This window comes from Pinus tabuliformis, chromosome 7 (assembly GCF_031772625.1).
Source record: "Pinus tabuliformis cultivar Carrire ecotype Pingquan chromosome 7, CPIR1, whole genome shotgun sequence".
Classification (NCBI taxonomy): Eukaryota; Viridiplantae; Streptophyta; class Pinopsida; order Pinales; family Pinaceae; genus Pinus; species Pinus tabuliformis.
In genome coordinates this window covers 828,564,435-828,577,346 of record NC_142293.1, presented here as the reverse complement: position 1 = coordinate 828,577,346, position 12,912 = coordinate 828,564,435, and the positions used below count along the sequence as shown (strand labels likewise).

Below are 12,912 nucleotides of genomic sequence, written 5' to 3'. Positions count from 1 at the left end.
TTCCTTCCTGACATTTGGGAGAGGAACGTCTAAAATCGTCAGTCAAAATGTTAGATCTAGCGAGAGGGTATAAGATAAGATTTTAATAGTTGTTCCTTTAGCAATGATCATACTTCCAGTTCGACACCCTATGTATGTGTTTGCAGTGGCAATCCATGGTCTTCCTAATATCAAGGGGTGTCCTTCTAGTTTGTTTTTAGGATTGAGGACCAAAAAATATACTGGGTATTCCCCGGAATCTACAAAAACAATTACATCATCGAAATTCCCCTCCAGTTTTACTACTAATCTGTTAGTTAGCTCCAACATCATTGGAGTCGGTTAAAATTGTGCTATTCCAAGGAGTCCATAGGTTTCGATTGTTATAATATATATGGCTACTCCCAAGTCCACCAAAGTATTTGGGAAATTATATCTCTGAATCTGGACAGTAGCTACAGGGTTTCCAGGGTCATCATATTTAATGGATACTTATTTTCCCAGGATGAGATTTGAGATTTTCCCTAAAACATGGACTGCAGGAGAATCATTTGGCTTCCTATCAGGTTTCTTGACACATAATTATTTAATGGTTTTAGCATAAATGGGTATTTCTCTAATAGTCTGTTGGAGAGGAATTTTAATATATAAATTTTTTAATTCCCCTAAGAGATTGAAGTCAGGGTATGCAGGTGATTTAACTACGACTAATCTCTCAGGGAATGGAGGAGCAGTACCAGTGATATCAATGGGTTATTTTTTTTAATTGGTTTTTTGGACAATTCTAGTTCTATAATGATTACGGTGGGATGGGAATGTTCTGTCGAAGACTGCTCCTTAGAAGGTTTATCATTTTTGGGTTGCTCTTGATTTTTTGGGTGATCTTATGGAAAGATGGTTATCCCATATCTCATATGTAAATTATTACGTTCCAGAGAATAAGGGGGAGAGTCTGAAGTTTCCATAATTTTAAAAAATTGCACAGGTCTATTATTGGGATTCTTATTTGGTTATGCAGGTAACTAAGGTCAGAGTGGAGGTGGATTGTTTGGAGGTAATTGAAGTGGAGATTGCAATGATGGTTGGTTTTTTGACTGAGGCATCGCTCCCATTGGTTGATTATTGGTCCTAGTGGGTCATTTCCAACTCTTGGACCACATTGGTCCTTGAGTAGATTGGTTTGTCCATTGCGGAGGGTATGAATTATTTGATGTATTCTGCCATGATGTTGTGGGATATTGTTGATTCCGACAGGAAGGACTAGGGAATGGCTGATTAATCCAAGGTGATAAATTATATGGTTGAGGCTTCCAAGTATTAGGAGAATTTTGCTGGCCCTACCAATTTAATCGAAGAAACTATTTTTGAACAAACTGTCCAGAAAAAACATAGAAGGGTCATGCGGTATACCTGATGAGCATTATGCCATTGTTGACATTGTGCCACAAAATATTCTTCAGCTTCCTAAAATATAGATTTCAACCCAGGAAGTGAGGGACAACGGTCAATTGAATGATCTTTGGTGAAAATAGCACATATCTCGACTGTATCCAACGGACATTCTTTACGACTGTGTTTTTTTGAAAGCGATGACAAAAAATAACCAATGCTTGTTCTGATTCAGCCTGTTTCTGTTTTACTTGTAAAACATTCAACTATGTTGTTAGGGTACTTAAAATATAAGTTTTAAAATCTTTTAAAAGATTATCGATATTTGCTCATGTAACTCCTCCTCCTGCAATTCTGTTGGATCTGCCGAGAGGGTCGCAATTTCCAGACTTGGTTCTTGTACTTTCTTAGGAACATCTGATACACAGTTTCACAATGTCATCATATTCTTCTTTATAAATGTCACCTTGCCCCATTAAATTAAGCATTTCTATCCATTCATCTTTCATACCTCTAATCAACGTAGTTTTTAACACATCCTTGGGTAGAGTAGTATATGGTGATCTTTGTAAATTATATTGAAATATTTCAACATATTCTTCCAAGGTTTCATCTTATTTTGACATCATCTTAAATATTTCTTCCCTTAGATCCCTAGATCAGCAATAATCCTAGTATTTAGTAAGAAAAGTTTATTTCATTTGATCCTGTGAAGTTATAGTACTAACCCCTAGTCCCATGAACCATTGTAATGTTGCTCCCTTTAAGGTAGAAGGAAAAAGATTTAATTTTTGGGGTCGGTAGTATAATCATATCCTTGAAATAAAACATTAAACGCAAATATAAATGCATCGAGGTCTTCAAAGGTCATCCCACGAAATTTCAGAAGGTTTTGTAGTGGGATAGCCCTCATCGGTGTATTAGCCTGTGGATCAACAATAGGATACTCTATGGTCAAGGTTTGCATTCTTGTTACTGCATTTTACATTTGGTCAAAGATCTGCCATTAATATTTAGGAATTTCGTAGTTAGGAGGTACTACCTGAAAAAAGAATAATATGTTGACAGGGTTTTGGACCTTGACCGGGTTTCACAACACTACTTAGATCAGGAACTTCTATTTCTCACCTCGCAATGGGTGTTGTAGAGAATTCTTGCTCAGAATTTCATGGGTACAGTTCATTGTTTTCACTCGCTCTTCCCTTAAGTTACAAGAGTGCCCCTCACTCTTATCAGAAGGACTGAAATGCCTAATAGATATGTCTTGGAAGCTCTACTCAGATCCTAGATTTTTATCATGAATCTCAACGTCAGCTGCAGCATATGAACCTGCTACTCAAGGGGAAATAATTGTAGAACCCTTCCCATACAATGCTCGGGGACCTACTAACGCTTGAGATTCTAATCTGCGAATGATTTTGTCTATGAAGGTCTTTCTTCCAAGGCCAACTTGACCTTGGGTTTTGATGATTTTCAGGGTAGATTTTTGGTCTAGTCATAAAAACTGAAAAAACATAAATGTATTAGCCAAGGTCAGGCACTAGCACAAGCTTTTTACTTGGTGCATGCGCAGGTTCTTACCTTTCGTCTATAATACCCATCCCCCAGGGATACGACTAGCACTCTCTTTGATAACCTCCCCGACAATGATGCCAAATTGTTGAGCTAATTAATTGTTCATAAAAAGTGGCAATCAACTACTACACATTAATTCATCAACCCAAGGTTTTATTTTTCTATTTCAAGGTTATCAGTGCAATTTATGCAGAGAAATGTTTGTATGACTAACTATTTCAATCCTATTGAAAAGCAAAGTTGTAATCTTAAAGAAATCAACTCAGAATGCAGTTTCTAATTATAACCAATCATTCAAAGCATTAAATTTTAAATTCTTCTAAGTAAATTGATCTAGACTTATGCAGGAATGCAACAAAATATATATATATATAAACATAAACATAGAGATGCATTAGAAATAAAACTTAATTTCATTAATATCACAAAATTGAAATATGCTTACATACAGAATGGAAATAAACTAGCTCGGGAGATGGTAGCTTATATCTGAGAAGAAATGTGGCAGCTACATGCCTCTGAACTGTGTTACAATGAGGCTTGAAGGCCTATTTATTATTGAGAAACAATTGAAAACCCTAAACATCAAAAAACCTAACCCTAGGAGATGAAGCGACAAAACTATGGGCCCCGTTTGGGTAAATTGGTACGTCAACTTCCCGGGGTTGTAAATTTGGCATATGATCTTCATTTGATGCGCACAATACCTTGTTAGAAAGATCTATCCAATGAATATAACTTTTGAATGCAAACATCAATAAAAGACTCATGTTTGCATGTTTTTCCAAAAAAAATGTCGTTTAGGGCCTAAAAATGGCTTTGAAAGTTCCAGACCCAAAAAATTCCCAAAAATAGTAAATTGTGCTACAATTAAGGAAACTCAAAAATTAAAAGAAACAGTGGTGGGGTTCCAAGTTGAATAGGCAGTTTGCCACCAATATCCACCTGGATCAGTCCTCCCCCCTTAGGAAGAAATGGTCCCCATTGCGTTGAGTGCCTCCATGAGATGGGGAAACTTTTGCTGAACTTGGTCCCTGGTGAGCCACTTGCCTTGGTGCAGGATTTGGCTAGCTTTGACAACCCGATACAGTTGTATCTATTTTTGTCAAGTATTCTTGATCTGTATGTCCATGATATGATAATTTGTGGCATGTTCCATGCATACTGGTTTTAACTATGTTGGTGTGAGTTGTTTTGCAATGTCTGATGTGTCTAGTAATGATGGAAAGTATAGTTGAAGGTGGTCCACAATGAACATTGGGTGCAGGCCAAGGAATGGTGGAATGTTGAGCTTGAAATTATTGTCCCCTACAGCCTTAGTGATGGTGTAAGGCCCATATCGGAGTGGATGAAGCTTGCGATGGGGCCCAATGAGGTGCCCCTTCTGCAAATGTAACCAAAATTTGTCTCCCACCTAAAAGTTGTGTGTCACCCAATGTTGATCATGGCATTGCTTGTACTTGGCATTGGACTTCTCCAAGATTTCATGAACTTGTTAGCGTTCAATAAATCTGGTTGCTTTATCAGCCTTGGATAATACATGTGTGGATATTGTTTGTGTAGTCACATGATGCATGGCAACATCAATCAAACATAATAGTTGAAATCATAGACCCACTTGAAAGGGACTATGACCATTCAATCAATGGAGAGAATTGTTATAACTGTGTTTCACATATGGAAGGCTCTCATCCCAATTTCGTGGATGCTTGAAGTTGTACATGCAGAGTATGTGCACTATCATCCTATTGATGACCTCTATATGGCCATTAGTCTGGGGATGGAATGCAGTTGACTTAGTGAGCTTGGTGTCCAACAGTGTCCAGAGGCTTGACCAGAATGTGCTCAGGAACCTGCTATTCTGATCTGATATAATAGTCTAAGGGACCCCAAAATGTACCCACACTCATTCAAAGAAGAGTTTGGCAATGTCCTCTGTTGTGATACTCTTCTTGCAGGTCGCCAATATAGCCATCTTATAAAATTTATGCATGACCACAAATACATATTCATTACCATGCTTGGTAGAAGGGAGGCCAGACATATATTCCATGGAGATGGATTCCCAAGGTTGGCTATGACTGGGCAGAGGAGTGTATAGGCCTTACTTCTTGATGGTTGGCTTGGAAATGGCATAGGCAATGCAAGATCTGATATATTTCCCAACATCCTATCGGAATTTTGGCCAATAAAACTACTTTTGCAGTATAGCCACAATTTTATCCACACCAAAGTGTCCTGCGACCTAACTGTAGTGTGCCTCCCAAATCATCTTGGCGCACTCACTTGAAGGAACACAAAGGTGGCCTAGGTAGCATAATAATGCATCCTGGAGTTGGAAATCGGGAACTTGCTTGCCATATACTAACATCTGGTATGTGGAGGAAAACTTTGGATCATTTTTGTATAGTTGCAGTCATTTATAGGTCTTGTGGCCACAAGAGTTGAGAACAATAATCAGTGCTACAACTGGGGGACGATTGAGCCAGTCTGCAACATAATTAGTGCTTCCCTTTTTGTATTTAATGTTCAAGTGGAATTTTGGTAGATATGTAGACCACTTTTGATGATGATCATTCCACAACTTCCCCTGTGTCTGTATAAACTGAAGAGGTTGGTGATCGGTGTGGATGACCGTCTCCTTCCCCATAATGTAATGCTTCCATTGTCAACAAGCCTGCATGATGGAATACATATCTTTATCATAGGTGGGGTACTTCCGAATTGTATTGGAAAGTGTCTCACTATGATAGGCCATTTGATGCCCATGTTGGGTGAGGACTATACCAATAGCATAGTCGAAGGTGTTTGTCTCAATTTCAAAAGGTTGTTGCACATTTGGAAATGACCAGTGCAGACTAGAAGTCGTGCTTCAAATCAACAAACACCTTCTGTTGAGACTCAGAGCAAGAAAATTTTTCTTTCACTCCGCCCTTGGTAATCTAAATCAAAGGCAAAGTGATATGGGAGAATCCCAACACAAACCTCCGATAAAAATTTGCAAGGCCCAAAAAGCTGCGAAGCTCTGTTAGAGTGGTCGAGGCTGACTAATCTCGAATGGCTTGAATCTTAGTTATATCCACATGCACACCTCACTCATCTATGATGTAACCCATATATTGGACCTGGCTCATGCCAAAGGTGCATTTCTCCAAGTTGGTACACAGTTTGTGTTGTCGCGGAGTTTGAACGACCTGTCGAATGTCTTGCAAGTGTTATTCCCAACTCATGCTTAAGATGAGGATGTCATCCAAATAAACAACCACGAATGAGTTGTTGAAGGGCCACAAGATATCATCCATTAACCTCATAAAAGTAGCAGGGGAATTTGTCAACCTGAAGAGCATAACCAACCATTCAAAAAGGCCTTCCTTGGATTTGAAGGCAGGCTTCCTTGAATTTGAAGCTGGCCTTCCATACATCTATGGGTTGTATTAGAACCTGGTGATAGTCATACTTTAGATCAATCTTCCTGAAATACTTAGCCCCCTTGAGTTGGTCCAAGAGGTCATTAATCCATGGGATTGGATACATGTTGCTGACATTAATTTTATTTAGTGCCTGATAATCAATGCAGAGCCTCCAAGTCCCATCCTTCTTTTTTACAAGTATAATCGATCTCCCACAAGGCGGGAAACTTGGTTGGATGTTCCCTTTTTGTAGCAACTCCTAGATTTTTCGCTTGATATCTTCATTTTCCAGAAGCGAGTGGTGATATATTGGCCCATTGGGTAGAGGTGCTCCAGGAGTCAGATTCGAATGTTTGACTTGACAGTGCAAGGGTACCCATGTGGGTGAGGATAAGATGTCCATGTATTCTTCCATGAATGTATCCACCTGCTTCTGTTGCGTGGAGGGGGGTCATGGATGTGGCCACAATCCTCCCCTTACTTTGAGAGCGAATCAGAAAGAAAAAAAAAATCCCATTCTGGGAGATGATCTTACTGCATTTCTTAGCAAAGATGAAAGAGATGGTGATAGGCAGGGCTACCTCTAGTATCCTATATAACTTAATATCCAAAGAAATAATAATGGTGCGAGGCCTCGACTCATATACATCATGACCCTTCCACAAGTATTGTTGACCTAATAATACATCATGAACTTCAAGAGGAGAAACATCACACAATACCTCTTCCATGAAGGGATTGATGTTATAGGGGAGGCGGCATTGTTGGTTAACATGGAGATCTCGTCCTTGGTGAAGCCACCCAATGGTGTACAGATGTGGGTGTGGTGTGGTTTGTAGGCCCAACCACTTCCTCTACTGAAATGAGGTTCTTTTGGCTTCTGTTGTCGACAATGAATTGCAGCGGTGAACCCTTCACCCACATCTATGAGTGGAAAAGACGTTCCCCCTCCTCTGGATCTTCAAGCTCAATCTTTTAGATCTCGGTGGTGGCAACAGTGGCACTCGGCTCTGCATCAACAATCTACTTCGCTTTTTCATTCCCCTTATCAGGTTCTGACTCAAAGTCGGAACATGCATCTAATTCTGAAGCCTTCATCTTGGCCACTAGTGACTGCTTGGCTCGACACTCACTTGTGTTATGAGTGGGGCTCTTAAGGAACTCACACCACTTTCCTATCTCTTTCTTTGTCTTCGTGGTGTTATTCTTTTCTTGCGTATTCGATGGGATATCCTAGGTCACCTTTCCTTGGATTTTTCCTTTGTTCTACGATTTGGGTTCGTGTTTCCCTTACTTCATATTCGCAAATCCAAAGTCTCACTTCTTTTGTTTAAACTTTTTCTCGATCTTGACAGCATATCGATAAGCAATGCCAAGCGAGGAGATGTCTAGGAACTCCATCTCATCTTGGATGTATTTCTACATACAATCGCGGTACTTGAGTACCGGATGTTGCTTAGAATCCTTGATACCCAACTTTGTGCGAAGGGTATGAAAAATATTTGTGAACTTCGGCACGTCTTGGTCCCTTCCCTGGTGTAGTGTGGTCCACTTTATGTACTTATCTTCATAGATCCCAAAAGGGTAATACTGCTCCTTGATGGTGTCTTAGAAATAGTTCCAAGTGGTTGTGGCTGAAAACAATGAGGGTTCCCTCTCATCCTTCTTCTCACAGTAGGTTTCCCACCAGTCCTTGACATGGGGGACATCTTTGAGGAGTGAAAAAGTATTCTTTTCCTTATTGGAAAAATCATGAAACAAAAGATACCCTTCCAACAGATTTAAACTTCTATCTATGGTGTCTGCATCTATCCGACCTTCAAATATTGGACTATTAAAGTTGAATTGTACCTTGAAGGGAGTGCTTCCCCCAGAGTGGTTGTCGGATGAAGATGTGTTGTTTGTGGGCATCCACTGAAGGATCTAGGAAAAGGTGTCCATTATCGTGTTCCTTTGTTGCTTGAGGGCTTCTTCGAGCAATATTTTGAAGGGATCTCCTACTCCCTCATCTTTCTTTTTTTCCGCCATGGGAGGTCGTCGGGTTTTGTGAGGCTGGTCTTGCAAAGTTTCAACCATTTCGAGCCCTAACTCGTTGGGGACATGCAAATAAAAACAGAGAAAGAGTAGGTCCGATCTGATACAACTAATCCAGACTTATGTAGGAATGCAACAAAATATAGATATAAACATAAACACATAGATGCAGTAGAAATAAAAGTTCATTTCATTAATATCACAAAACTAAAATATGCTTACATACAGAATGGAAATAAACTAGCTTGAGCGATGGTATCTTATCTCTGAGAAGATATGTGGCAGCTACATGCCTCTGAACTATGTTACCATGAGGCTCAAAGGTCTATTTATTATTGAGAAACAATGGAAAACCGTAAACATCCAAAAACCTAACCCTAGGAGATGAAGCACCAAAACTATGGGCCCTGTTTGGGTAAATTGGTACATCAAATTTCCGGGGCCGTAACTTTGGCATACAATCTCCATTTGACATCCACAATACCTCATTAGGGAGATATATCAGAGGACTAAACCTTTCAAATGCGAACATCAATCAAAACCCCTTGTTTTCCCATTTTTCCAAAAAAAGGTCGTTTAGGGCCTCAAAATGACTCTCAAAGTTCAGGACCCGAAAAACAAAAATAGTAATCTGTGCTATAATTAAGGAAACTAAAAAACTGAAAGAAACAGTGGTGGGGTCCAAGTGTAATAGGAGGGTTGCCACCAATATACACCTAGATCATAAACAGAAAAATAATATCTCGTGGATACCAAGTTGTTTCTTAAGGAACAACAACTACAAAATAGAAAAGTAATACTACAGAATCATATTACCAAAAGTGACTAAGTAAATGAAATAGAAACCTGTGATAATCTACAAAAGCGGAAAGGAGGAACACTACTCTCAACAAATTAACTACAACAGATCTATTCTATAACGATTTCAATAAACCTGATCCAAATAGAGCATTAGATTTAATGAACAAGCAATGAGAAATGAAGAGAAATTATGTGAATAGGAGCAGTTGAAACAATAGAATAAAACATCAATTTAATGATACAAGAGAAGACAGTGTTGGTTCCAAGATCGGGCCCAAATCCATAATCGAACTGCATTAAAACATAATCAGAACAATAGGTTAAATTCAAGCAATATGCGCTTCCATTCAATTACGGAAAATCAATTACAATCAATATCTTTGCAGGTCTGAGTTTATGTCAAAACAATATTACAACTTGGACAACTAACCCCTTTCAAGGATTAATGCAAGTTTTTATATTGCATCGAGAAAAGATAAGGACAGAAAGCCTATTTCTAATAACGAGTTATCCTGAGAATCTAAAGATTCTCAGGATACTTATTTAAGCTACAAAGATATTTAATACATTTATAGGATTAGGTCAAGAGCTTGGCTTCAACTAATTTACTCCAAACAAAGTATAACTACCTGACACTACCGAATCTCTTATGTCCATTCCAGGAAGCGTCATCAAACTCCAATGCATCAATAGGTTTCTGCCCAGTATAAGAATCCATGCGTAAGTAAATAGCACTTTATCGATCAAATCCATTGATAAAATAATAAAACAATAAGTGCATACCAAACACTACTAAAACCCATACTACATAATTTATCATGATCTATTTAAAATAAAGACTTAGAAAATAGTATGAAAACTAAGAAGTAAGGCAAGCAATTTATTTCAACTATGAGGTCCAACACCTTCTTAACTGCATTAAACTTCTTGTAAGGAACCACATTTTCTTTCTCATCTTGCATCCTGAGGTTTCCCCACTTCGATGGTCACTTCCCTTTAATTTTCTCATTTCCTTTCAAGTCACACTTAAGCTCAACTTTGTGCTTTGACTATTCATAACATTGCTTCAACTTCTAGATGGCCTCCTCCAATGATCTAGGCTCATCAAATGCAATCCGATCTCTATATGTTGTTGGCATCCCACTAATGAATCCTTGAATCTTAGCCTTCTCATCCTTGATATAAGTAACATACCTCAGTAGCTCCAGGAACCTACTAGGATACTCATCATCTGTCATAGAATGCATCTACAACTCATAAAAATCATTAGCTCTATCATCATAGTACCTCTCTGACAAGTACTTCTTCTTAAAGAGTCTCTCAAACTCATCCAAAATCAACTCTTCTTCCCGAATTCCATTAACGTTCTTCACATCTTCCCACTAAATATATGCTTTCCCTTTGAGACTAAAGATGGCTATCTTGGCTTTCATGTTCTCTTAATAGCTATGCAATCTGAATAATTTATTCATCCCAAGAAACCATGCCTCTCCAACTTCTAACTTCTTCGCCTCTCCATCAAATATAGGCGGCTTAAATTTCTTAAACTCCTCAGGTAAGTACTCACCCCTCCTATAAGGATGATGACGGTGATGACTGTGATGGTGTCTCCTGGATGAGGAACTAGAATGATGCCCATACATACCAATCCTTTTGTTAGGTGTATCCAGTGATCTACCGCCTCTAACTGTATTGCCTCTATCCAACCTGTATCCGGACCGAGACCTGCTACCACAGGATCCATTAGTTTTCTCTTCCTGCTCTTAACTGATCCTCAATTTTCCCTGTCTCTGCAACTCTGACAAGCTCTGAAGAATCATTGCATTGACCTCTACCTACTTCTCCTGAGCCCTTGCAAGTCTTTCTTGAGCCTCAACCAACCTGTCATTATCTGCTTTGAAACTTCTTATCTTTGCCCTCAAACTCAATGTATATGTTATACCAGGAGAATACTCTCCTCCTTGCTGCCAAATTGATCTATAGGGAGAGTCACAGGAACTGTATTATACCATTTTTCTCATCATCTTAGCTTTTCTTCTTCCTACAAGTGTACCATGTAAGATAAACCAAATAGATACCAAGATCAAAACCATAACTCATTGATCGTAACACCCTCCTCCCACATTTACCAAATCCAAGCATTCCACCAAGGTAGCCATGTGACGAAGAGTTATTATGATATGATTCAACCTCCTAGATCACCTTAAGGAAGTGAAATCGACACAAGAAAACCTTACTCACTCAAAAACACTTCCAGACGCTAAACCACCTCAACCCTCAACAAGAGATTCCACCTGACAGTCAAACATCACTAACCATCACTAGATCGGTCTCTACCCAAGTTGTCCAGGGCTCCAAAGTGTTTGTTCCAACCAAGGCTTCAGGACTAGTAACTCAACCCACAGTTGTTGTCAGGCTCTAGAGCGTTTGTCCAACCAAGGCTCTAGGACTAGTAACTCAACCCACCAAGGGCTCCAGAGTGTTTTTCCAACTAAGGATCCAAGACTAATAACTCAACCCAAGTTGTTACAGGGCTCCAGAGAATTTGTCCAACCAAGGCTCCAGGAACTAATAACTCAACCCACAGCCAAAGGAACATGAGAACCAACCAGAAAACAAAAGTAAAACCCACAACACCATGGCTATCCAGGAAATGGAAAGGCTAAGCAAATCCACTATCAATCCAGACAATCCTCCATGCCAATGACTGATCATAACCAATAAACCACATGCATGTGTCATGCATGCCAAAACAAACAAGGAAACCATACATGCAACTTGATACCTGCAAATAAATCCAGTTGTAGTTGTTGATCCCGTTGTTCCCTTGTACTTTCCTGCTTTCCTTTGACTTCTTTCTCCAAATCCCAAGTATGCCACACTCCTCCAAGAGTGCTTGCCACATTCCTCCAAGAGTGCTCCAAGAAAACTCTAAGTGTCCAAGAGTATGAGAGAGAGAATAGAATGAGAGCTCCTAAACTGAACAGACAAAAGTATGAGAAAAAGCTTACTCACTAATTTTCAGAAGACTTTTTATTAATGAGACCTCTATTTTCTTCATTTTCCATTATTTTCCTTCAATTTCCTCCTCAAATGCAACCTGTGTCCTTTCACCTTCCTTTCCTCCTAATTTCCATTATTTTCATAAATAAAATGCCAATTAATGCCACTTTGCCTTTCCAAATCCTTTTCCATTGTCTTTGCCAATTTCCTTTAGCCATAATAACCAAAATGAACACCCACTAGGATGTTTTTCCCACCATTTAACTTGGAATACGTGTCCCATGACCATGGTCTTATATTTTTTACATGGATTTTTTAACCAGGGTTGTTACAGAACCCTCCCCCTTAGGGGAACACTGTCCTCAGTGTTAAATGACACCTATAACCAACAAACTGCTGAAAATAAAACATACTACCTATGGAGCTTTATAACTCAACTTGTTGCAGTATTTACAATGGCATCCTTTTGAAACATGACAACCTGCTGAACATCACAACATACCGCTTACTCAAGCTTTGTAAACACAGCTCGATGTGGTATTTACAATGATATATACATACACCATACTCATTTGCTTCAACCAGTAAATAAACATATGGTCCATGGAGATTTATAAATCCAGCTCGATACATTATTTACAATAATATACACATATGCACATTTTCTCAACCAACAAATAAAAAGATACGATGTTTGCATCTGCAACAAGGGAATCCAGAG

At 39.0% G+C, this 12,912-nt stretch overlaps 1 protein-coding gene across 1 annotated transcript in view; it reads right to left on the bottom strand.

Annotated features, from left to right (window-relative positions):
* LOC149250176 (uncharacterized) overlaps nt 1–9,906 on the bottom strand; it is a 29,546-nt gene extending 19,640 nt beyond the window's left edge. Inside the window, exon 1 of the mRNA XM_089453570.1 lies at nt 9,818–9,906. Coding sequence (XP_089309696.1) covers nt 9,818–9,906 — 89 coding nt within the window. The remainder of the gene's footprint in view (nt 1–9,817) is intronic.
* Between the last annotated feature and the right edge of the window lie 3,006 nt (nt 9,907–12,912).